This window comes from Phoenix dactylifera, chromosome 10 (assembly GCF_051530095.1).
Source record: "Phoenix dactylifera cultivar Ajwa chromosome 10, Ajwa_hap1_PhDact_Kaust_v1.1, whole genome shotgun sequence".
In the NCBI taxonomy this organism is placed as follows: Eukaryota; Viridiplantae; Streptophyta; class Magnoliopsida; order Arecales; family Arecaceae; genus Phoenix; species Phoenix dactylifera.
Window position 1 is genome coordinate 26,803,512 of NC_143199.1, and position 24,897 is coordinate 26,828,408.

At 41.0% G+C, this 24,897-nt stretch overlaps 2 protein-coding genes across 3 annotated transcripts; both read right to left on the bottom strand.

Annotated features, from left to right (window-relative positions):
* Positions 1-4,472: 4,472 nt before the first annotated feature.
* Positions 4,473-10,069, bottom strand: LOC103722570 (NAC domain-containing protein 14-like). 2 transcript variants are annotated; one of them, XM_089925852.1, is made up of 8 exons: positions 9,611-9,979; positions 9,207-9,493; positions 8,888-8,953; positions 6,425-6,781; positions 5,923-6,252; positions 5,093-5,833; positions 4,901-4,997; positions 4,473-4,808 (listed from the first exon to the last, which is right to left on the bottom strand). In XM_089925852.1, the coding sequence occupies exons 1-8, from the start codon at positions 9,777-9,779 to the stop codon at positions 4,585-4,587; spliced, it is 2,271 nt and encodes a 756-aa protein (XP_089781978.1). In that variant the 5' UTR covers positions 9,780-9,979; the 3' UTR covers positions 4,473-4,584. The 2 variants fall into 2 exon arrangements, with proteins under 2 accessions (XP_089781978.1, XP_038971457.2); XM_039115529.3 differs by lacking the exon at positions 8,888-8,953 and having other exon boundaries at positions 9,611-10,069.
* Positions 10,070-17,581: 7,512 nt separating this feature from the next.
* On the bottom strand, positions 17,582-19,514 carry LOC103722580 (berberine bridge enzyme-like D-2). Its single transcript, XM_008813184.6, has one exon. The coding sequence runs from the start codon at positions 19,432-19,434 to the stop codon at positions 17,806-17,808; it is 1,629 nt and encodes a 542-aa protein (XP_008811406.5). The 5' UTR covers positions 19,435-19,514; the 3' UTR covers positions 17,582-17,805.
* Positions 19,515-24,897: the final 5,383 nt, after the last annotated feature.

Below are 24,897 nucleotides of genomic sequence, written 5' to 3' on the forward strand. Positions count from 1 at the left end.
GTTCCAAAATAAAATTATTACTACACGGTTATTAGGGCTACAAATGGATCGGGTCGGATCCTTAATGGCCCGATCCAATCCAGTTTCTAATTCTAATTTTCGATCCAAATCCGACTCAATTGAAAATCGGATTGAGCCGGGTCGAGTCGGGTCGGGTCGGGTCCATGCCTACAAATTTTGACCCGACGGGTTATTTAAGTTGGGTCGAGTCAGCTCCGAGTTAGGTCCGAGTCGAGTCCGAGTCTATGTATTGTTATATTCAAAGTTCCACTATATAATAGTAAATAACATCAAGCAATTATTGCCCTAAATCTTTTTGGAAAAGAAAATAAATATTTTACTAGATAAGCTATATTTACATGTTCAAATTCAACATTCTCTAAATTCAAAAAGCCGGTCCCAAGCATCAATGCAACATTCTCTAAAAAAAAACTGGCCCAAAAAAAATGGGTCAGGTCGGGTCCGAGTTTGGATTGAAATTGGGTGGATCTGATCCGACCCGAAAAATTTAGGATCCGACCCGACCCCGCGAGTCCAAAGTTAGGATCCGATCCGGCCCCGCGGGTCCTAAAATTCGGGTCGGGTTTTATGCGAGTCGAGTCGGGTCGAGTCACGGATCGACTCAACCCATTTGCAGCCCTAAGAGTTATAGCCTAAGTTAATATATATATTAAAAATTAATAACTCCAAGTTGGTGGTTATGCAATAGACATGATGATTTAATTAGTTTTTGTACTGATTTTTTTATTAGATTCCTAGGAATTGAAGATCTTGTATATTTGTTGCATGGCATGATCCAGGAGGGAGCATGTTTTGTTGTATATCTAAAAAAGAGCATATAAATAGATTATGTTGCACTCTTGTGTGAATTGTAAGAGTCGAATAACAAGAAATATACTTGAAAAAATAGGTAGTTTTGTGATCTATTGCTGTGAATTGATTTCTTTGTTGGTATGCACAATTATAATTATAACTTTGATTATATTGTTTGCTTTGTAGAAAATAACATTCTTCTTTTAAATTCTCTCCAGGAAGTTCTTCCATCACATAGATTATCCAGGCATGATGACGTATCAAGAACATATAGTGCAACTCCATGGTTTTGGGGGTTAACTTTTTTCTCTTTTGGTTAGATCCTTAATTAATGACATTAGAAGGTTTTTAATTATGTAAATTTTTATTCAAACTGAAAATTTCTCATTTGATAATTTTAGGGATTTTTTTTTAATTTTATAACGACATCATTTTGTGGAACATATAATCTCAAACAACCTGCTATCTCAAATCTATATTGATTTTATAGTACGCTCAGAAACATTCTACATAAAATCCTCAAAGCTGTATTTGAAATTTTAAAATTCAAAATTATCATTTTAGCCTTTTTTGAATTTAAATTTAAAATTTTGAATAATGAAAATTTCTAGGTGGTGTTGGTTGTTAAAATAAGGTTAAGATATTGGAAAAAGTTCGCAAAGCTATGTGTTTTCAAAATTCTACACAGCATAAATTAAAAATTTCATTATCAGGGGCATTTTGAAAGCTAAAATGGTGGGTTATTTGTAGCAACAGAGTTTTCCTGAGAAACTTATAGAAATTCATTTTTTTTTCTTATACTTAATGAGCACTGAACACAGGTGATGCGCTTGGGAAAAGCCATTGTTTTTTGTTGAAATCATGAGAAAGGAGGCATTGTTGACTGTGCCCCTATCTGGTAAATAAACTCCCAATTTTAGTCAATATACAGTCTTTTTTTTCCTCCCTTGAGCAAAGTCTTAACTAAATCATATATATTTGTCTAGAATAGGTATATATAGACATGGAATATGTAATAACTCAGGACCTTACCCAAAATGGCTAGCAAGAAGATATTATTTGGGTTCCTTGATCTTGTATAAGTATCCAAGATCTACCCAGCAAATAACCGATATGGGATTAAACACACACCCGCATGGGTCCTCACATACTCCCCTCGTTTAAGCCCTGACATTCTCGTCAAGCTAAAGGTTCAAATCCATTCAAATCTAATCACAAACACCACAATCGGCCCGTAGTCAGCCTCAATAGATCCGTGAGGCAGTGCCCTTTAGTCCACAAAGGTTATGGGTTGGGTTCGCTCTGATACCATTTGTAACAACCCAGAACCTCACCCAAAATGGCTAGTCAAAAGGTATTATTTTGGTTTCTTGATCCTGTATAAGTATCCAAGATCTACTTCACGAATAACTGATGTGGAACTAAACACACGCCCGCACGGGTCTTCACAGAATATCTCTTTCACATGATTACAATAAACAAAAGCTTAGAGACCAGCAAGAGATTAAATATTAGCCTTCTAAGTATGACATTACATGTTGGACCTCTTGCAACAAGACCATCATGGTATAATTACATTTATATTTGCTTTAATTGCATTTAAAATAACTTCAATACATTTTGATTTTGGGGGACTTGGATGATAAAACCCACCTTCTTCCACTTGATGGAGGTGAAAATCAAGACATCTTCAAATTAAATTGAATATCGCTTCATGCGCTTCTCTTAAATATAACTTGCATACCTTCATTGGCAAGTTATTTTAATCTAATATGCCATGTTAAAGTGAATTTTTACACACAAATTCTTTTCTAACCTTATCCATGCAGCATGGCTGACTATGCCATCTCATAAGCCAACTTCTTCTACTGCAGCCAAGCTTCTCTTCTAACAAATCCTTGGACCCTAAGGCAATGATGCCATGGAGAGAGTTTGCTCCATGCCAATTTCCTCAGGACAACTACCTTTCATCAGCATCGAACGGAGTCGACCATTAAAAGGAGGAGATTGTTCGTTTACGGGGTACTGCCTTTTCTTATATGTTAAAGAACGTGGCAATACCACCGAGGTGGTAGCACAGTTGGTACAGGGCTAAAGATTTCACCGGAGTGATTCAGGTTCGAAACGTACGGGCGTTGATTAAATGCGGAGACCAGATGCCCCCCGCCTGCTTTGCCTGTATCGAACATTCTCCAACGGAAAGGGGCCCCAGTGGGGACTGAGCAAGATGGGGATGGGATGTGCAGTTATGTGCAGAAAGCCTATTTAACAGCAAGGAAATTAAAAAAAAAAAAAACCCAAAAGTAGTTACCAAATTTTCAGAATTATTATTTTTAATAGAAATGAAGAAATAATAATTATATTTTCAAAGAAAATAACTTTTTCAAATAATTTTGCATGTAGTTGCTCAAACAGAATAAATGAAATGATAAGGGCAGGATAGGAGCTGGTGTAAAGCGTAAAAACACACTAGTGTTGATTGCACATGAACCAAAACCCAGTTGACTACACAATTTTGGACTCATGCTGGATCTCATCTATTTATCCTTTGGGATGCTTGAATAATGATTTTATATATATATATATATATATATATATATTAGAGAGATGGAATGCACTTTATGTTAACTCTTTGTAAAAGAAGATAACAATTTTGATATTAATAATAAGCCATCAAAATCCAAGATCTAAATGGTTGAAAACGATCTACACATAAATAAAAATCTAGAAATGAAAATTGAAATATATTTAGTGGTCTCTATCCAATGCATCAATCAGTAAAAAAAGAATAATATTAATTACACTAGTACGATAACTATTTGATACAGCATTTAAATTAAAAATCTACTTTATAAATTATAATCTGCATGTTTTATGGTATGCATAAATTTAAATACACTAATTTTTTATGATCAGGTCATAATAAAATATATTGATGATTTAGTTAGACACCACCAAAATATATAAATTTTAGTTTCTAAATATTTTTATAGTGTAGATCATGTCAAGGAGTTAATATAAAATATGAAAAACAACGTACCCAATATTAAATGAAGAGAGTAATTTGGACCGTTGAATTATAATATTCTCCAAACTATTGAAAAATTCTCAAATTATTCTCTTTTTCGTAGACCTGCTGGTTGGGCGGACTGAACTACATTTAGGATGGGCTCAGCCCTAACCATGACTAAAATTAGCCGGGCCCCGAACCTAGTAGCTTCGGATGTTAGGCCCAAACCTAGGGATGCCACTCCAACCCTCCGGCCAATGAGATTTTTATCTTGTTAATCGTTTCTATCCAAACCCCGTTTGAAGTTCTAATCAATAGAACAGATTTTTTTTTTTCCAGATCATTAACTCCAGCCGAATTTATCCCAAATACCAAACTTGGGACCATGCTTGTACCCTTGTGTATTTGCTTAAAAATAACCAATAATGATACCTCATCATATAAATGTAAGACAACCATATACTTGTACCTCACAAAGTCATTAACTGGCTAACTAATTCCTTGGACATTATGGCAAGTTCAGCAATATACGGCAGAAAACTCAAGCCAAAGGAACCAGAGCAAGCTGTAAAGGCTCACCATCCAGTCACTGCTACAGCAGACACTCGAAGACAGTTCATAAGCTCACATAAACAAGCAAGCAGGAAAATTTTACGGCATGTACAAACCACTTTAAGCATCTGAAAATCCACTACGTGTCAGAAGTTGCATATCTAAGAGACCCTATGAAAGCAAAATTATACAGAGACCTTCAGCCGAAGCTACATGCATTGAGAGTTTATGCATCTCCATATCCCAACACACATCAGCACAAGGATTACTGAGAGAACCAACCAGATTACATAAACAACTGAAGCAGTTCTCTGTAATCTACCGCGCGAGGGAGGGCCTTCTGGTATATTTGTATTATCATCAGTCCATTTTGTTCTCAACCTCAGCATCGGTTTAGATTCCAGATACAACTCTGAATCAGGTGATGTATTATCTACATGATAAATAAAACAAGTGTGATCAGCAAAATGCTAGTTTGATAAGAATATATTCAGGTAATACTATAGATTTTTTGCTCTTTATTACCATGAACAGATAACTGTTCAAGCTTGTGCGTGTCTGGTAAAGCAGGCTTAGAAATCTCCCCAAATTCAGCAATATTGTCATCCACATGCTCCCCTCCCTGCAGAGACAAAGTTAAGGTCCATTAGTTCAGGAAAAAATAAGTAGAGACCACACAAAAAAAACTTTAGATATTGACAAATTAAAATGCTGCACCTCTGCCGCTGACTCTTTGTCTTCATGGTCATCTTTACTGCTGCTTGATTCACCAACCGTGCAGGAAAATGTTTCCCCTTGAAGATGAGCTTGCAAAAGAATCGTCCCAGCTGCTATGCCCTGTTTTGATGATAGTTTGTTCAAACTTGGAGAATGTGGTGCTTGCCGAGCCCTGATCTTGATTTCAGTTCCCTCAAGACCATCTTCAATGCTAGGTGTATTCTTCTGGGTCAATGATTCCTCGGTGCTATCAAAAGTATCCAAAGAATCTTGCGAAGCCTTTTTCATTGCCTCTTTGTCTTCATGATCATCTTTGCTGCTGCTAGATTCACTATCAGCACTGAAAAATGATGACTTTTGAGTCAGACCTTGTAAACGGATCCTTCTTGCTGCAGTGCCCTGCTGTGCAAATATGTTGTTTGAATTTGATGGATGCTGTGGCTGACGAGTGCTGAACTTGATACCAGTCACCCCAAGATCATCTCCATTATTTGCAACATTCTTCTGGTTACTTGATTCCTCCATGCTATTAAACAAATCTTGCAAGGATTCTGCAGTGGAGCCCACTGAGTACACATCTGGCCCAGTGCTATCATATGGGAGCAAAGCTGCACTTTCATAGAGTGTGCTCAACTGGGGTTCTATTTCTGGATATTCATACAAAGAATTCATTTGTAATGGATCATCTGACAGAAAAGATGATCCATCAAACCACATAGAAGCTTCCGGACCTAAAAGTTCCTGTAAAATTGAAAGAACAGAGAGAAAAGAGCTGAGTTTACATGTTATTTTGTTATGCGTTAATCAATCGATGTAACAAGCACACTCACCTGAGGCAATATTGCTTCAGTATCTATATCGCTGCTAGTCCCGCTATCCCTGCATGATGCTGAATCCCAGATGCTGTGTCTTGGCAGAGTCTCAGGAACTGAATCTTTCCGAACATTAGATGCCCCTGAAGAATGTTCATCTTGATTACTTAAAATTGCATCCAAGAATTCATTTAAGGGGTCCTGATCAGCATTACAAACAAATCCCATATGGGATCCGTGGACAGTGTATGGCAGCATTGGGGAACTGATGTTTGGAAAGCCATTATAATCTATTTGCTCATACTGTGGATCACGGTGCTGTGCCGACACATCCTGCAGAGCATCAGCCTGCATTTATGGAGATCAACAATGCTTTAGTCAGTGCTACAGGTACAAGCAAGGATACATGTCACGATCAAGAAAATCTATCAGGTAGGCATGCTATTAAATGAATTAAATGCAATATAAAGTTGGGGGGGGGGGGAAACTATCGATGGCCCAAGTTCAACAAAGTTCTTACATGCACTCCAGCTTGTGCATCACGATTATCTGAAGCAACGTTGCAAGAGCTCTCATCTGGTTTTACAGAGTAAGTTGTCGAATCATTGGTTTTATCGGCCAGCCATCTCTGGATACCTGCTGGCTGCTGTTCAACCGAATCAGCCAAGGAATGAGGTTCTTCTTGCAAACCTGATTCTGAAGATTCTTGGTTTAATGGGGCTGCAATTTCCTCCATAACATCTTCTTCGTGCTGTGTTTCATCTGGAGACAATTTGGCTGGGGTTGGAGAGATGCAATTTCTCTCCATTTCATCAGTTTTGGAGTTTGGACTCTTTTCTTCTGGCTTTTTAAATAACCGGTAAAGAACATAACCACCCTGAAGAAAATAAAAATCACAAAGTGAATTGACGAACAACAAATGTAAACACCAAGTTATGGCACGATGAATAGCTGCATAGCCGTTAGGCAATATAAATGCAGACAGACTGTATACAAAAAAGTCTCAATCATCATACATTAATAGGAGTAAGGGTCAGAACAGATGAGCGTAACAGGGAAAAAAGACTTCAATATCTCTATGCTATGCTAGAGTTCCCACTCTTTCAAGCATCTTCCTATGAAATAATTTGACGGTTTTTGCATCGCTATTTGTTTAACAACGAAGCCCTCCCCGACATTTGAAAAACCATCATCCTTACATTTTAATCTAAAGAAGATATTAATAGTCTACTGATCTGCAATATCCAAACATTCTATTCATCATTGTTCTTGGTAGTAGTTTATTGAATATAACATCAAAGTAGCAAGCAATTTTCATGCTTTTGAATAGATTGGTGTTCGATGATGATTATAAACACATAATATAGCCAATTACATGGAGGTAGGATATCACCTTTGAAGTGGATATATGGGGACACTATGACTTTTCAACCTAAGTATTTGTCACCTATAGGTTCTACACGCATTGATTTCAATTCTACCATCCCCCATCTGGCGTTCAAAGTTCTGTCCTAAACATCCAACTTAACAATTGCTTATATTTGATTCACTAACTAATCTAACAGTGTTGTTTCTACTATTACCAGTCAGAAAAAGGGAAAATATTCTAAATAGCATGCTTTAGTAACCAATAAACTAAAAATCAGGGTTTAAATAAAAGTTAATTGCAGCGTGAAATTATTTACCTTAGAGGGGCATTAGGTTTAAAAGATAAAAGTACACACCATATCTGCCACCAGACATAACTCACCTGACATGTTCTTACTCAACATGACCAGAGAGGCATGTACATGTGAATCAGGTCCATCAAATAAGTATAAAATAGTTTTGTTTCATTTAAGAAAGTTAAGTAAAAAAGGAAAAAAATAAAAGAAGTGAAGTTGAGTTTAAACTGAAAATGTCATGCGATACTCAAACTACAAATTTGTTAGCTAACATCACATAAAAAAAATAAGATAGCTTGAACTTATATAATATCTACCAATTTCACTAAACGAATCATTTGAAGTTTTTGAACTATTTTACCATTACCAAAAGAACAAAGGAGTATACAAACGCTTCTCAGTATTCCATAAAACTCCAACTCTCTAATGCCATGGTCTGAGAATGAAAACAAAATGAAATGTTTACAATGCATCATAAATGAAATTATATGACGAGCTATCAGAACATATACAGACTAAATTGGTGATGAGAAGCCCTGCTACCAAACCCACTTCAAAAAAGCTTCTCACCACCATCACCTGAACTTAAAACTTTCATATCTTTTAAAAGGCAAAGGTACATGAAATGAAAGAATTCTGGAAATGTGTTTGGGCAAATCCTCGGCACGAATGAGTAACTACATGAACCTGTATTTCCACATAGATTCCATTACAGGTAAACAAGATAAATGGATGACTCGCCTGGCCGAATCATCTCATACATGCATGCCTTGCTGCATCATCTTATACATACATCGAGGCATCTGCATATATAATGTGGGAGAGACCATTCCCTTGATTGGCCCATCAGCATGGTTTTCAGCTTAGCTAAAATCATGACTGGAGATGCCAATATGCATATGTATAATAGTATCAGGGACTTGTTGATACCTAATAGAAACCAAAACAAAAGAGAGGACTATCTAACTACAGAAATCCATATTTTGTATAAGAAGTGCATGCATGCAAAGGCAAAAAAACAAGAACCTGCATGTCCAGAGCATTAAAACAAGATGGGCAACTTAACAAACGAACAGGTGTTCCACAGTATGAAACTATACATGGAGTACTACAATATCCGACAAGTCAGGGTCTCAAACTGTTTCCGATTTCATGGCGACACTCAGTTTAATGCCACGACACAATCAGTGCTTTTTTATGACTGTCGTGCCACACGACTTTCTAGACAAAATTCTCACTAAAGTTAAAAGCTTCACACGCCGCACATCAAAACACGCGGATATCAGGACAAAACCGCGTGAGAAGATAAGCATATCTACCGCCGCCCGAATCAGAACCATGGAGTCGGTGCCCACGCATATCGGAATCACTTCAAAAATGTAATCCTGCGTCAGAAAACATCAGTATACTAAATTTAAGCTAGATTACCCTGAAGCCGTAGGGAAAAAAAATTATCTTTTCCAACACTACAAGAATAAAAACCTCCCATTACGCAGGAAAAGAATCCACAAAAACATCCAAATTAGCATACAGAAACTATAAACGCACCTTCAAACAGACATAAAGTTTGTTGTTTTCTTAAAAAAAAAAAAAAAGAGTATGGTTGGTAGAGAGAAAGGGGAAAGCAACGCTCCGAACCTGAACACCGGACTCGAACTCCGGCTCGGTGGTGCGGTATTCGTGCATGATCCAGCTGGTGCGGATGCCCTTCGGCGCTCTTCCTTGGTGGAAGACGAGGGTCTTCTTCATGCCGATGACGTTGTGCCCCGCCGCCGCGGCCTTCGACCGGATGACCCGGTCTTTCCCCGTGGCCTTCCAGTAGCCGGCCTCGGTCGCGCGGTTGGACCTGTGTCCATTGGCGTACTTCCGATCCTTCGGCGCGAAGAAAAACCACTCGGGATCGTCCGATCTAATAATAGATTTATCTGCCCGCCCCCATCAAACCCACCCAAACCGCATCAAGGTCGAATATTTAAGCGCACACACCCAAAAAAAAAAATCTTTTTACTCGAGGTTTGAAAGAAGTAATGGGGAATTGATACCAGGAAGGTCCCAGGGCTCGCATTTGCAGACATCGATCTCGGGGATGACTTCCGCCTCGGACTTGATCCGGCCGCTGATCTTCCGCTTCAAGTAGTGATTGACCAGCTCCTCGTCGGTCGGGTGGAACCGGAACCCTAAGGGAAGCAACTGCAGGGCGATCGCTGTCATCGCTCCTCCCTTCCTTCCAGCTCCTCCACTATGCTCCAAAATACCACCGCCCCGTTCGAAATCGAACACCGAGAACGGTTGAGAAGACGAAATCTTCAGTCCAAAAGCTAGAATTTGGGAGGATTGATCGCGGGAACTCAAAAAACACTGGAAAAATGGAGGCTTTGGATCTCTTCCCGGCCTAGGGCTTCGAGCTAAGTGTGTGTGAGAGAAAGAGAGAAAGGAAAGGGGAAGCTTCTTAAAGAAGCGAAGTTTGTGCGTACGGGGAGAGAGAGAGAGAGAGACACGGGGTGGCCGCGTCTAGAACATCTTTGATCCTTTGCATATACCGCGTTAACAAAATGCCACTGGATTAGGGGATTAATTACTAGATCTGCCAGTATATTCTCATATGGACGAGTATGTCCCTAGGATCTTTAGAATAAGGGAGTGGATCAAGTGGTGGATTGTGGTGGGCTGCTTGGTAATTTTGAAGGAGGAAATGAAATGCGTGATCTAGTTGTGGATTTTGGCGGGGTGCTTAGTAATTTTGGAGGAGGAAAAGAACCAATGCGTGATTGACACGTGTGACCTTTTCAGCGCCGGCGGCCCGCTTTAAGGCGTGCAATTCTACGTGGGAACTACGTGGACACAAGGGAGGGTTTATTTGTGAGTCCCGGTTCTTTCTTGGGGAGGTGGAGAGTTGTTCATGGAGCCCGGTTGTATCCTCCGCTCCCATTGACCGTCAGATCATCCACATCCGCTTTGAGAGCTGTGTATCGCATGGATGACGGGCTTCGGAGTGCTCTCAACGGTCGATGGGCGCGAAGGGAGGTATCCTTCTTTCGCGCGAAGGAAAACGGGAAAAGAAGCGGCGGGACACGTGGAGGGTAGCTAGGTAGCCTTCGGTCGTGATCCAACGATGAGAAGATCTTGGCTGTGTCGCCACGTTCTCGTTTCCAATTTGAGGATAAATTCTGGGGTCCAAGGCGAAGTGAATTTTGGGACTGAATCCGGATAAGGATACCGCCGGTAGGTCTTAGAAGATCGTGGTTTGCGTACAATAAGGATGGAATCAAGGGTGGCGAATCCTTGAGACCTTGATCCGCTTTTCAATCCAATAGGAAGTAGGATGGCTTTGGGTTGAGTATAATGCGACCAATCTATTTATGGAATGGTTCGGTTATAGATTTAAAGAGTTGATACACTTGATCTAAATTATTCAATTTAATAGTTGAATTAGGCCAATAGAATCATGAACCGAAAATAAAAGTGATTCTTTATGAACCCATTCAACTTTAAGATCATATTTGTTTGGAACTAGTTAGGTGATTATTTTTTGTTTATGACAAATTTAATTAATTTAAGAAAAAATTATCATAAATTATTCGTAGCAATAAACTATCATTTCTATCTATTTTTTTTATAAATTAAAATATCAGAAACATTCTAGAAATCATAGCTCAACAAAATTAGAATAACTCATAGTATAATTATTCCCATAAGCGTTTCCTGTTAACCTTTTTTTTAGTTTTTGTAAACCAAATACAGCTTAAAAGATTAAAGTAATGTAAATGTTACATATGCATTTTTATTATATATAAAGCTCCAAGTTTGATAGCTTCGATCGTGCTAGTATTAACTATATCAAGTCAAGTAAGTAGGTTAACCAAAATCTCCTCAACAAGATCCTTCCTTGCTAAAGGAGCTATATCAGCTTGGACTACTGGTTCGATAAGTATTGTTTCAATAAGCAAATCAATTAGGTTCGACTCGTTGGATGATTTTGTTGTAGTACTCATATCAAAACTCAAAATAAACTTAGATTTAACTCGACCTCAACCATATCTAGGATCCTGCATGTCATGCTTAAAAGGTTTGATGGTAGGTCCAATTGTGATTCTTTATGTTGTCGTGCAACTGGTATACATTTTTAATACATAAATACCTGACCTCACCTGCTATTTAATAAAAGAGAAGAAAAATAAAAGTTCTTGGCTTGAACCGGCTGCCTTTAACCACTTGACATATATTGGGATAGTGACAAGCACGCGAGCAGGCTTAATTTGCTTTATTCCACATGCTAGCGTCTTTGGTTCACCGATAAAATCTTATTAATGATTTAAATAACAAGCATCAGAAAGTGTGCAGGACCATTTAGAGTCAAGCACAGTGGCTACCACTTGCTACATTATTAACCATGTTTGGATGTCTAGAAATGCCCGCGTTTTTTTTTTGCTAAAAAAATGCCTGCGTTTTTTTTTTTGCTAAAAAAATGCCTGCGTTTTTAAGGATACTCTTTTGGAAGCACAAGTCTGGGCAATCAAATAAATCTTGATCAAGACCGATTAGACGATCGAGATGGTTGAGGAAAATCAAGACTCTTGCATGGTGTCTTCTATATCTTCTAGGGTGAGGTGCTGTTACTATGTTTAGAGCCTCCAGCGTAGTGCTGGAGGGAGATTCTGAGATGGTGATCTGTTAGATATAAGAGGCCACTACTCTTCATGATGATTTGCATCATGTTTTGGCAGATCTGAATCTGAACACCGGACTTTACTCAAAGTCCGGTGTAGTACTCGTGCATGATTCAGTGGGTGCAGATGCCCTTCAGGGCTCTTTCTTAGTGAAAGACAAAGGGTCTTCTTTATGTCGATGATGTTATGCCCCGTCGCCACAGCCTTTGCCCGGATGACCTACTACAGAACTTATAAAGAGGCTAATAGTGCCATTCAAGGCAATACATATTTATAGAGAGGCTAATAGTGTTAAGAACTTGGTTGCCTTATTTGCAGCCAATCACATAGGGTTAGCACTTTGGAATTCTGCCACACTGGCTTATTGTATTCCGGTGCCTTGGTTGTATCTATAGAAGGGTAGTGCAATTTTGCCACGCTACAAAAAAAAAGAAGAACTAAAAGAAAGAAAAGAAATGTGCTACACATTTTACGTGGCTATTATTATGCAACGGTTAGTCATACTTCTCGCTATTGTTCTTAGTATCAATGCTTCTTTGATATCTTAACATTAATATATTTATTAGATCTCAGAGAAAAGAAAATTTTTTTCGTATCCCGATGCAAACTCCAGCACGTACAAAGGCTGCATTTTTGCCACATCATTTGGAGCAAATCGATATCAGCCCTCAGTATATGGTGAATAAAACTTTGTATGGCACTTGCCGGGCGCTGGATACGCAAAGCAATATTCGAAATATTATATGATTCCAATCAAATACTTATATTCAAACATCGTTACCTTGTAATAAGTCTTCATTTTTTTTTTTTTGCTGAAGACCTTGTAATAAGTCTTCACATGATATTGTAGGCCAATATAGATTATTATAATGAATAATTATAAAAAGATTAAATTTTCAAGTTATATAAAATATATTGTAATAAATAACAACTATCGTATGGGTACCTCTCCTGTAAAGACTTGCCTTTTAGAAAATCATGGGAATAATCCTAGTATTGCTTAAATAAATACACAATGTAATATTGCAGTAATACACAATGGCGTTTTCAAACCTCAAAATGATATATATCAATAGTAGGTACAAAGTGAAAACTAAATTTTCACTTTGCACACATCCTTCGTTCAGTTCTTGTAGAGAAAAATATAGAGCCATATTGAATTTTAATTGTGAGGGCCTACTCGGACATATATTTAGTTTCACATTAGTTATACACTGTATAGATTTTGAGTACTTATGCAAGACTAAAAAATCAATATAACATTTTTCGGCTAGCTTTTTTAGATGAGAACTTAAATTATTGCAAATGATACCAAAACCGATCTGGTTCTGGCCTGTGTGAACTAAGAGACACTGCAACACAGGTTTATTTGGATCAATAAATTAAGAGGCTGCAATACAGGTTCATTTGGATTGATTACATAGGCACGTATTTAGTTTTAGGTCAATTGTGCAGGCTCAAGAGAGGGTGGTTCTAGAAATACTCTCTCTTCTTTGCTATCGCTATCATCTCTCTTCTTTGCTATCGCTATCATAGTCATGCAGCGCCAAATCATATGGAATTTTAATTACGTGGGCATCTAGATTGCCATCCATATAACCTTTCAAAAGGCACCCCACTCTCTACTGCAAGAAAAAGGGCTGAGCAATGGTAAATCCAGACTGCGACACGGTATGAATTGTGGATGGTGGAATTTGATAAGGGGACACGTGCCTCACTTGTGCCCAATCCAATCATACATAATCTTTAAGTAGCGTCAAAACCGCCATCCATATGACTTTATAAAAAGACATCACATTCTCTAGTTTATAAATGTATTTGGAACCGGCCGACCCAGGCGAGGGTGGCCTTTCATTTATTAGATGAAAGATTGGAGATAGACGGTCTATCGACATCATGGAGGATAGATGGTTGGCTGAGATTCCATATCGGGGTTGGCAGAGACCTGTTCAACATCAAAAAAGGTTTCCTGTTTAACAACTTTATGAGGAAGGAACAGCAACTGCATCCAAAAATATTTACACACCACTTCTTATGTGAAAAGCATCGTGATGGTATCTCCAATGCGAGGCGGGTAGTTAGTGCTGAGCATATATGCCTCGAGAGGAACTCCACTGTGGTGATCGATTGGGTTTGGAGAGTGGATAGATATGGTGATGGTTATCCCCTTATCCGTGATACTCGTAGATTGGCTCAGGAGCTGAGCGACTTTCAGGCTTACATGTATTCCGAAAGGCGAACAGCGCAACGAACTGGGTTGCCTCATTTGCGGCCCGGCACTCTGGGAGTTCATCTGGACATCTGTAGGAGACATACCTCCGATCTTATACTCTTTACCTTTTTATGATCTGGCTGGATGTACTTACGTTAGAGTATATGAAATGCCGTTTTCAACAAAACAGAGAAGAAGAAGAATAAGAAGAAGAAGAAGAAGCAGCAGCAGCAGCAGCAGCAGCATCGTGATGCATCTTTGATAAATACTCTCCGTTTGGTACCATTTTGTTAATAGAATTTCAAGAGAGCATAAATGCGGAAGGTTCCCCCCCCCCCCCCCCCCCCCCCCCCCCATTTTTTGAAAAACTAATACACCTGCGAGATCACATAAATCTTAGTGTCATAAGTCCTGTTTACAAGTCTTGGATCTCCAAGAGTGATATCATGCAATCACTTCATAATTTGGGCGTCCAAAATTTACAGGGTACAACAAAAAATAATGAAAGATGTTCGTCTACAACTATTTGCCTTCTTCATCCTTTTCTATTTTTCCCCCTCCAGCCAATCTGGATAAACATTTGCTAAATCTACCATTTGGAAGAAATCCTGCTTAAAAAATAAGAAAACAGAGAAAGTTCATACAAGCAAAACATAATTTGCTCAGTGAATATGGACAAGATGCTAACCTAATTCAGAAAAAAATATTAACTATATAAGCCAAATAATATGATAAATGCATTATAATTTTGCTAACACTTTCAAGAAAGCATACAGCAGCAAACCCATAAAGGCCAAAGCCTACAAATATGACCAGTGAGCCATGGGTGGACACCCTGCCATTGAGGAGTTGGCCGACCATGGTTGATGTAGAGGCAGTCGAGGGACTACGGGTCAGTGACCTTTTGGCAGGAGGTGGAGCAGAGTGGGATGATGCTAGACTTCGACAGCTATTTGGGGAACACCTCGTAGCGAGGATCCGGTCCCTTCCGTTACCAGGATGTTGGGGGCGGGATGTTAGGGTATGGGGCACATCGAGCCAGGCCAGTGTCAGGCTAGGAGACCTTTCCCGTGTCATCCAGTCGGAGCAGGAGAGGGGGCCGGATTGTACATGGATCTGGAGGTACGGTCTCCACCCGCGGGTAGCCCTCTTCTTATGGAAGGTGTTCTGGGATCGCCTTCCGACGAGAGCAGTGCTGAGCAGGCGTGGATGGGGGATCCCTGCAGAGTGTGGGACGTGTGGGGCCGTGGAGTCGGTAGACCATGTGCTCTTCCAGTGTATATGGGTGAGATTGACATGGCAGTGGGCCGGGATCCCGCAGGAGGCTCGGAGTGACAGGCCACGTTTCCTTCATGTGATACGGCAATGGCTACCCAGTTCAGGGACGTGTCAGGAGGCCATTAGAGCGACTTGCACAGCGCACCAGATTTGGCTGGCAAGAAACGCTCGTACTCTCGGTGAGCGCAGGGTGTCACCGAGGTTTGCTGCGGAGCTTGCTCGTGTTCAGGCTTCAGAGATTGTACCCACCACCTCTTCAGATAGACCTTTGATAGCTCGGGACACCTGGGGCCCCCCCTCTGCTTCGGCAGCCCACCAGATGGTGTTTTTCACCTGGGAGCCCCCACCCCCGAGTTTCCTCAAGGTTAATTTTGACGGGTCGGTGCTGGACGGCGGCATGCGGGGTGGTGCAGGCTTTATTATACGAGGCCTGCACTCCAGGGTAGTTGCAGCAGGTGGCTGCCAGCTGTTCGACACGTCGGTTCCGGAGGCAGAGCTTCGAGCAGCCTGGGCGGGCGTGCGCCATGCGAGGATGATCCTGCAGGCCAGGTCGATCATTTTGGAGGGCGACTCCACCACGGTCATCGGATGGATTCAGAGGGGGGCGACGGGTGATGGTACAGACCACCCCTTGATCCGCGACATAGGGATTATGATGAGAGATGAGAGAGCCTTTCAGGCTCAGCATGTATTTAGAGAAGCTAATGGGGCAGCCGACTGGGTGACGGCCCATGCGGCCCATCACTCAGGGTACACCCTTTGGTCGGGGGAGGAGGAGCTGCCACATGCGCTCCGTGAGTTGCTGTATTTTGATTTTCTTGGATGTATTCGTACACGTATTGTATGGAATACCCGCTTTCAGCCAAAAAAAAAAAAAAAAAAAAGCCTACAAATATGCATGTAATTAAGGGGTTTCTCTTTTGAATAAATGGACAACTATTCGAGCGACAGCTTTGCATGGTTAAGTCTGATTAGATCCATCAATGCTTTAAGAATATAGAAAAAAATTTCTAAGTATCCTCAATGTCATCTCTGCATATCTCCGATGGATCCAACAAGTAAGCTTCGCTCGCTATAAGAAGACACAACAATCCTTTCCCTGTAATGGTGTGAAGCTTTTATCATGCAAACGGGGGCCACCCCCGGTGGTCAATGGTTGCTAGGAGTCGCCACCTAGCCTTATTAGAAAAATTACAAAGTCTAAAGCAGGAATAAGGCTTGTTTAGAGTAATGATTCAAGATAGCAACATGGAAGGACCTTTAGATGCATCCTATTACCTCTTTGAGTTGGAGGTCCTAGAAAAAAGATACAACTCCTACTCTAGGTTTGGGTTGAAGACAAAATCAAAGACCCCAAGAAAAGTGAAAAATATAGAAAATATAAAATGGGTCAAGCGCCTCAGTGCGCTTGATCTGGCATCTTCTTCTTCTCTCTTTGGTATCGGGCCTCTACTTAGAGAGAGGCTCCCAACCAAGAGAACTAATTAAGGTCTTCCTTCTTACTCGAGTTGCTTGAATTAGCTTCTACTTAGAGACACTCCTTGCTCGGCCTTAAAAGTTCATTATTTAATATACAATAAAAATTTAGCTATTGAAGCTTTTTATTTGTTGTAATCTATTATATTGCTATATTGTATTTCAAGTACAATTGGAGAGAGAAGAAAAATATGTATCCAGTACATCGTATGGGTTATATGCTAGTGAATTGCTATATTTAAATCAATTTTAAAGATTATAATCTTTTGAACAAACTTCAATTCTAGATTCGAAAATGAGAAGATACATTGGCACGTTAAGTGCGGTCATTTAGCCAAGTCAAATGCAATGATGTGAATTTATATCAATGAGCCAAAATGTTATTCTTATCCAAAAGACCAATATATATGTGATTGATGGTAGAAACTTTTGACAATAAATAAAATGGAAGACATCAAGACCACAAATAATTGACAAGTATAACTCAATAACCTTGCAGACTTATTTGACACGATACAGATTGAGCTACATTAGTCAGAAAACATTCTTGACTAAGACTGTGAATTATTATTTTTATTTTTGATGACTACTTTAAGAAATGGTACTACTTTAAGAAACCTCCCTTGGGCAAAGGAGGAATGCTCTGCTCATTTCTAAACACGTTATCCGGATCGATTGCCGTCTTGGCCCGCACCAACCTCCCGTAGTTCGCCAGGAAATACCTCCCGCCCCACGCCCTCGCCACACCCACCGCGTCCAAGGACCCACCACTTCCTATGGTCCATTCGATGGTCCCGAGATCAAGGTCCACATAATTCACGTACGCCGCCCGGGGGTTCTTCGAAACAAAGCATCCCATGTACTCGTAGAGCCTCCGTAACCATGCCACGTACGCCATTCCATCCTCTCCCTCTCGCCAATCGATCCTGTACTGGATCCCATACAAATTCCCACCCCGGTGAGGGAACGGAAGATCACCGCTCCCTATCCTGCCCATCGCTCCACCGTAGGGGTCAAAAATGACGTACGCTTTTGGCTGCCTGGATAACAAATCAACGGCTGTGATCAGACCACCTATCGCGATTGGGGCCCTCACGTAGTCCGACTTGACCTTGAAGTACGTCTTCGTGGACGGCTCGCGCTTCAGTAGATCCGAGACGGATTTTATATTTGCGAAACCGACCGCCGATTCGATCCAACTCATCTCGTTGCACTCCGATTCTGATACGTTCAACTCGGGGAATCGTTGACTCAGTATGGAAATTGCCGTTCCTTTAGGGCCAAGGAATAGGCCCAAGAACGTGTTGCGGACGTTCCCAGTCGTTGACCCTTGGATAATCGTGGAGAGATAGAACTCGTCCGGGAGACTCGGGGCGACGTACTGCCACTTGTGAGTCAACTCGGCAACTTGCCTGACCGAGCCGGGCCGGCTGATGGAGCACGCAGTGACCCGGTCCGGGACCGGGACGAGCCGGAGCTTCCACGCGTAGACCGCCCCCCAGCTCCCGCCACCGCCGCCCCGGATGGCCCAGAAGACGTCCTCGCCCATGGATTTCCGGTCCAGAGCTCGACCGGCGGGGTCGATGAGAACCGCGTCCAAGACGTTATCGGCGGAGAGGCCGTACTTCCGAGAGAGGAGGCCGAACCCGCCCCCGGAGATGTGGCCGCCGCTGCCGACGGTCGAGCAGGACCCGGCCGAGAAGGCGAGGGAGCGGTTGGACTGGGCTACGGCGTAGTAGATCTCGCCCAGTGTAGCACCCGACTCGGCCCAGGCCGTGGACGAGCCGGCATCGATCAAGACCCGGTTCAAGTTCATCAAGTCGATGACCGCGAAGGGAGTGTGCTCTCCCGCGGTGTAGGATAAGCCTTCAAAGCTGTGGCCGCCGCTCCGAAGTCTAATGGCCAGGGAAGAAGAACGGCAGCAGAGGATGGAGCTTTGGAGCTCTTGTTGGGTCTTTGGGAGGATGAAAACCGAAGGCTTGTGGACGGAGGGGCCAGCCAAGCGGAGGTTTTGGATTGAGAGGTTGAGGAGATCGGAGTATTGGATGGAAGGTGGAGAGGAGGAGATGGTGAAGTTCTGAACATGGGAAGAAAGGAGGCAAGAAGAGATGTTAGCATTTGCTGTGGCAGTCTCAGTGGTAGAAGAAGTGTTACTTTGGGAGCGGGTGGTGGGGAAGAGGAGGAAGAGGGGGAGGAGGAGGAGGAGGAGGGGAGGACTAATCTCTGGATTCATGGATATCTTTGGAGTCTATGAGACTATTTTTTTTTTTTTTTTCTGTGAACGGCCTGGCGGGGAGGAGGATATACAAAGAGGGGTTATAGTGGGACGGCGACTTTGGGTGGAACGGCGACTTTCGGGACGACCCCGCATTGGAATTTTCAGCAATTATTTTGGATGTACCTGCAGGACACGTTAAAAAATATTATTTTTAGGATATATTTAGTTGAAAGGAACTGAACGATATAATAGGAATAAATATGAGTTACCCATATTCTTCATCATTAAAAAAAGAAAAAAAACCCTCTCATTCCAGGAATTTATTTGGAGAAAATCTCATTCTGAGGATATTTTAATGCTCCAAAATTTAATTCCTACTCTTCCAAAAATATTCAATTTTATTTTGATTCCAAATCTGATTCAGATAGTGAACAAAATACGTCAGAAATTTTAGTATTTAAGACGAATTCTTCAACTAGGGTATGTTCTGGTGATTACAATTCTCTTCCTCTGAGTGTGTCTTTAATAGATCATATAAACATTAAGACAATATCATGAAGGAAAGAATCAAGAGTTGGTTATGTTTGGGTTGAATCATAGCCTCAGTATGCTACCATGCATATATACTAAAATTTCTGGTTAGATTCTCCTATCACTATATTTAGCAAATTAGTAATCATATAACTTTATTATGGTTTAAGTATCAAGATTAACCATCTCTCAAAATACAAATATCAAGATTTTACAACCTAAGGATGAATTAAGATCATCTAGACTATTTATAAGGTTATATGTTCGTTTGAGAACTTTACCATATGGTAATATGGAGGATCAATCTTTTATTCTTGTCTATATCTATTTTCGAATACATGGAAAAGGACGTGAGCATATTTTTGCAAAATTTGGTTTTATACACAAGGGAGGAACCAGCACTTATTTTTTTTTTACAAATATTGATAATTGTCTAACATTTGACCATAATTTTTTACTTGTTTTTTTTTTGGCTTCTCATATCCGAGCTTCCACAATAAAAGGAAATTTTTTTTTTAGCTATGTAAACTCATATCTCATGAGGACTCCTATCATACCATTGGCAAGATACATTTCTAAAATTTCATCTTTTTCATTCATTTTTATAACAAGTGGTGCATCAAATTAAATTCTGACACTTTATGCCTTGTCAATCCGTTCGTTTAAATTTCACAACAAGGTGAATAGGCTTGAAGTTGGAGTAAGTACCAGATATATCGTTATTTTGAAGTTTGATAGGATATAGGTGGCTTTTTGGAAGGAATATTATCAAATGTTATATTTTTTTTTTTATGAGAAACTAACGAAAAAGACTTATCTGCAAATGCTTGGATATGTTAATCATGTATGTACAATTGATAAAATAGAAAGTCATATGCATATGCAAACATTTCCTTTTCACCCACAACTATTGTCTAAGCAAATATAAGCTAAGGTTGTCCAACATTAGAATGAGTCTTAGATGTGTATCTAGAAAGCTTTGCATGGATTCTTTCGTTAATTTTCTATTTTAAAATTTAGTATTTATTGTTAAGAGTACCAATTAATTAGTCAAGTTGGTAAAACCTTTTACATCGAAATTTAAGTTCAATTCCGCCTCAGCTTTGATTTCCATCGAGTTTTTTTTCCTATTATTATTATAAAAACAATTGTTAGAAGAAGTAAAAGATGATCCAAGCTCCGTAGAGGTTTATAGGATTCAAAGACTTATTTTGACCATTAGCCTCCAGGAAAGCAGCAGCATGGTTGACTAATCTTTCTTCAGTTTGGTTGATGACCGGATGAACGTAGTCTAAAAGATATTTCTTGAACGAGTTGGATGCAATTAGCCTCTGTTGGGGGGGGGGGGGGGGGCCTTAGAATTTAGTCCTACATCGGCTAGTAGCGGAAAGGTTCCGTGCCTTAAATGGGGGTGGAAATCCTTTCCTCTCGAGAGCCCTTTTGTGGGACAAAACCGTGAGGAGGGCTCCGGATACGCTCGACCCCCAAAGCTGATAATACCTCGGGAGGAACGCGGTCCTCTTTCTCTGCTAGCTTAATGTGGGCTATGTTGTTGTATGAGGCTCCGGCCAAAGGCCGTCCCCGCAACAGATGGCGCGCTAGGTAGGGGCGCCTCCTCTCTCCATTGACTACCCTCCAGGACTGTGGGGGCCCGTTGGGGTAAAACCTGGCCGGAACCTTCCCGCTGGGGGGGCTATGTTGTGGGGGGGGGAGGGGGCCTTGAATTTAGTCCTACATCGGCTAGTAGCGGAAAGGTTCCGTGCCTTAAATGGGGGGTGAAAATCCTTTTCTCTCGAGGGCCTTTTTGTGGGACAAAACTGTGAGGAGGGCTCCGGGTACGCTCGACCCCCAAAGCGGACAATACCTCGGGAGGAACGCGGTCCTCTTTCTCTGCTAGCTTAATGTGGGCTATGCTGTTGTGTGAGGCTCCGGCCAAAGGCCGTCCCCGCAACAGCCTCCTAAATGTTGACATCAATTAAAGGGATTCTAAGAAAAATATGGTCGTTTGTTGGCCTGACCTAACCTCCGTGCAGCGGGCGCTGCTCTCCTGGTAAGAGACGAAGAGAAAGTCCGCAACGTAAGGCTCGCTTAATTGGTTGAATCACTTTAGACCAGCGGCATATCAAGTCTCGTGTTGTCGAGGCCATGGGGCTCACCGAAGTTGCAACATTTTATCATTACCATGACTCTTGTTGTCATCTACGTGCGGCGTCTTTGAACCTTCCATTGGATGCATTAGCCCAGTTGTGATGGTGCCGGAACCAATAGTCGGCCAAGACAGTCATTGTCAAGTTGTTATTCGGGGAGGCAATTATAACATCATTGCTATTTTTGGTTGATGTGATCTTACCTCGGCAACTGACCTAAGTGATGATCTCGTTAGCCGCCGATCGACGTGATGACTTTGGTATGAACCGAGTTGATAGTCTTAACAGCCGAATTAGCCCCGAGCGATCAGCCATGGTAGTTAATCGAACCGTTAACCTCGATGTTCACTGGAGTATCGAGTTGAGCCGTCAGTCGGACTAATTAGAATTAGCTGACTGGCAAAGATAATGCGCGACGTGTCTCCAAATTAAGTGTATTTAAAGCAATTAGCCTTCATAAAAGCCATGATTGAGATCCCATCAATTAAATGGCGATTATAGCAATACTGCATGATCAAGTAGTTAATTCTTCCCACGCGCCCAATATGTGGACTATTATTGAGCAATTAAGGCTCACTTCCACCTTACATAGTAATAGGCATCAGCCTTCCCTAGGTAAGTCACTTCTAAGCTCTCTCACACTCTCTTATTTCCTGCAACTCCTTCAAATTTTTTCAGTTTCCCAACAAACTGACTTACTTAAGCCTCTTGAACAAATTCCGACATGTGGACTTCTCTTTCTAATTTCAAGTCGGATAAGATGCACTAGGCAGGCCTCTCCAACTAAATTCAAGCTGAGAAGTTGCCGGCATTCTCGTGTTTGGTTGCTCCTTGGAGTTCAGTCAACCAACCTCACTACTTCACTTTGAATTTTGTCCTACCTTGATGATTCAACTCAGATTTTGGCGGCGGCAATGGTAGTATTGCTATTCATTTTTAGATTCTAAACATTGCTAGAAATAAGCTTGATTGAGCATTGATAGTGACATCATCGCAACTTTGCTAATAGGACACATCAACTATTCTTGAGATAGATACTAATTATTATTATTATTATTATTATTATATATATATATATATATAACTGATACATTTTATTGTCAAGGAAATAAAAAACAACTATTATAACAGTCACCATTAGATATTATCATATGAAACAAAGAGTTATATGGCTTTTGTTCATCTTCTGTCGCTGGTTTGGATGAACTACGGTGAATCCCTTTCTTATCCCAAGGCCAAAATCCAGAAAAAGGAAACAAATTGATCGATATTTCCTTATTTCAGTCCTGAGTGAGGACTCCCACGCAAGCCTCACAGGACCTGGGTCGCGGTGTTGGATTTCTTCTTCTCACTGGAGCCCACTGACGCAACCTCATTATGCAATGGACTCAATGGGAACCTGCACATGAATCTTGTGTTCAAATTTAATGCTGATGGTTCTTTCTCAGATCCTGGTGGAATATTTCCTGGTTCTGGGCTGATGTACGTATCAAAGATTATGATATTTGGACTCCTCTGCCAAGTTATGTCAAGGCCTGTGTTGTAATGGAGGCCCAGTATGTTGGAATGCATATGGGTCTTACATCGACCCACAGCAAGGCCCGGTGCACCAGGGATGGGCCAGGGTTGTTAAAATTATCATGAATATTTATGACATAGGGGTTGTATCCTTCGCGCCCGAAAAAAGGATTCACCTTCCTTCCTACAAATCCATCAGGTGAACAAAAAAGAAAGCTTGGAGTGCTTTGAGATCTGTGCAATAGCTACGAGGGAGGCAGCAGTGGAGTGGCAGATTGGAGGAGGGCCGATGGTGTAGCTGTTGCGCCGGATGGAGGCTGGGAGAGAGGCATCGCCGGAGGGCTTCCTGATTGGATTGGTGTACCGTTGAACTGGTAGACCTGGTCCAACTAATATTATCTCTAGGACATTGTCCAACTAAAACCCAACAGAATGAGGTGTAATTTCACTTGAAAGATTGCAGACAGCCCTTCAACCATTCAGGAAAAAAAAAAGAAGAAAAACAAACAAACAAAAAGAGGGAGAAGAATGTGCCTTCTTCAGCTCTGTTGCTTACTTGTGTTGCTCTCAAGAGAATAAAGCAAATGGAGAAGATATCAACCCCTTCAAAATGATGCTGTTTTATCATACAGTTTGCCGTTGCACTTGATGTTCGCCATTTTCTCCGGTTGCTCTCGCCGAGGCCTCCTTGCTCTTTGCCCATAGAAGAAAATAGAGGCCTGCATCACAAGAACAGACCCCAAAACACTGGGCATCGCAATGAAATAACAAAAGTTAGTTTGCAATAGTACATGGATGCAATCACTGCTGTAAGAGCTTGAATCCAATACCTTCCAAGGTAAATCGATTCATGGAGGATGGAGAAGTCAATTCCAGCCACCATAATTTGTACAAAAGGAGTGAATGCAGCAGTGAAGACAGGGCCTCTCTTCTCCACACACCATGACATTGCCAAGTGGCCAAATCCAGATCCTGCTATCCCCTGGATAACCATGAAATTTATTTCAAGGAAATGCATTATTACTGCCTGCAAACCGTGACTTCCGATTTTGAAATAATAAGCTCATTACAAGAGATGGCCCTCCTAGAAGAATATTCTGAATGCTAATAGGTATGTTTGTCATGCAACTAGTCCATTTTCAAATGATTATAAGGATAACACAAGTAGATTCAAGGGGAGGAAAAGAAGGTATGTATGAAGTAGCTGCTATGGTTGATGGAGGTGATGTCTACTTAAGAAAGAGATGACATTTCCAACTGAGTCCCTTTTTTTACACTTACA

Coding starts and splice junctions, on each gene's coding strand:
- LOC103722570 (XM_089925852.1), bottom strand. CDS start 9,779: ATGACAGCGATCGCCCTGCAGTTGCTTCCCTTAGGGTTCCGGTTCCAC. Junction 6,253..6,424: donor ATGCACAAGCTGGAGTGCAT/GTAAGAACTTTG, acceptor CCATAAATGCAG/GCTGATGCTCTGCAGGATGT. Junction 4,809..4,900: donor TGAACAGTTATCTGTTCATG/GTAATAAAGAGC, acceptor TTTATCATGTAG/ATAATACATCACCTGATTCA.
- LOC103722580 (XM_008813184.6), bottom strand. CDS start 19,434: ATGAATCCAGAGATTAGTCCTCCCCTCCTCCTCCTCCTCCTCCCCCTC.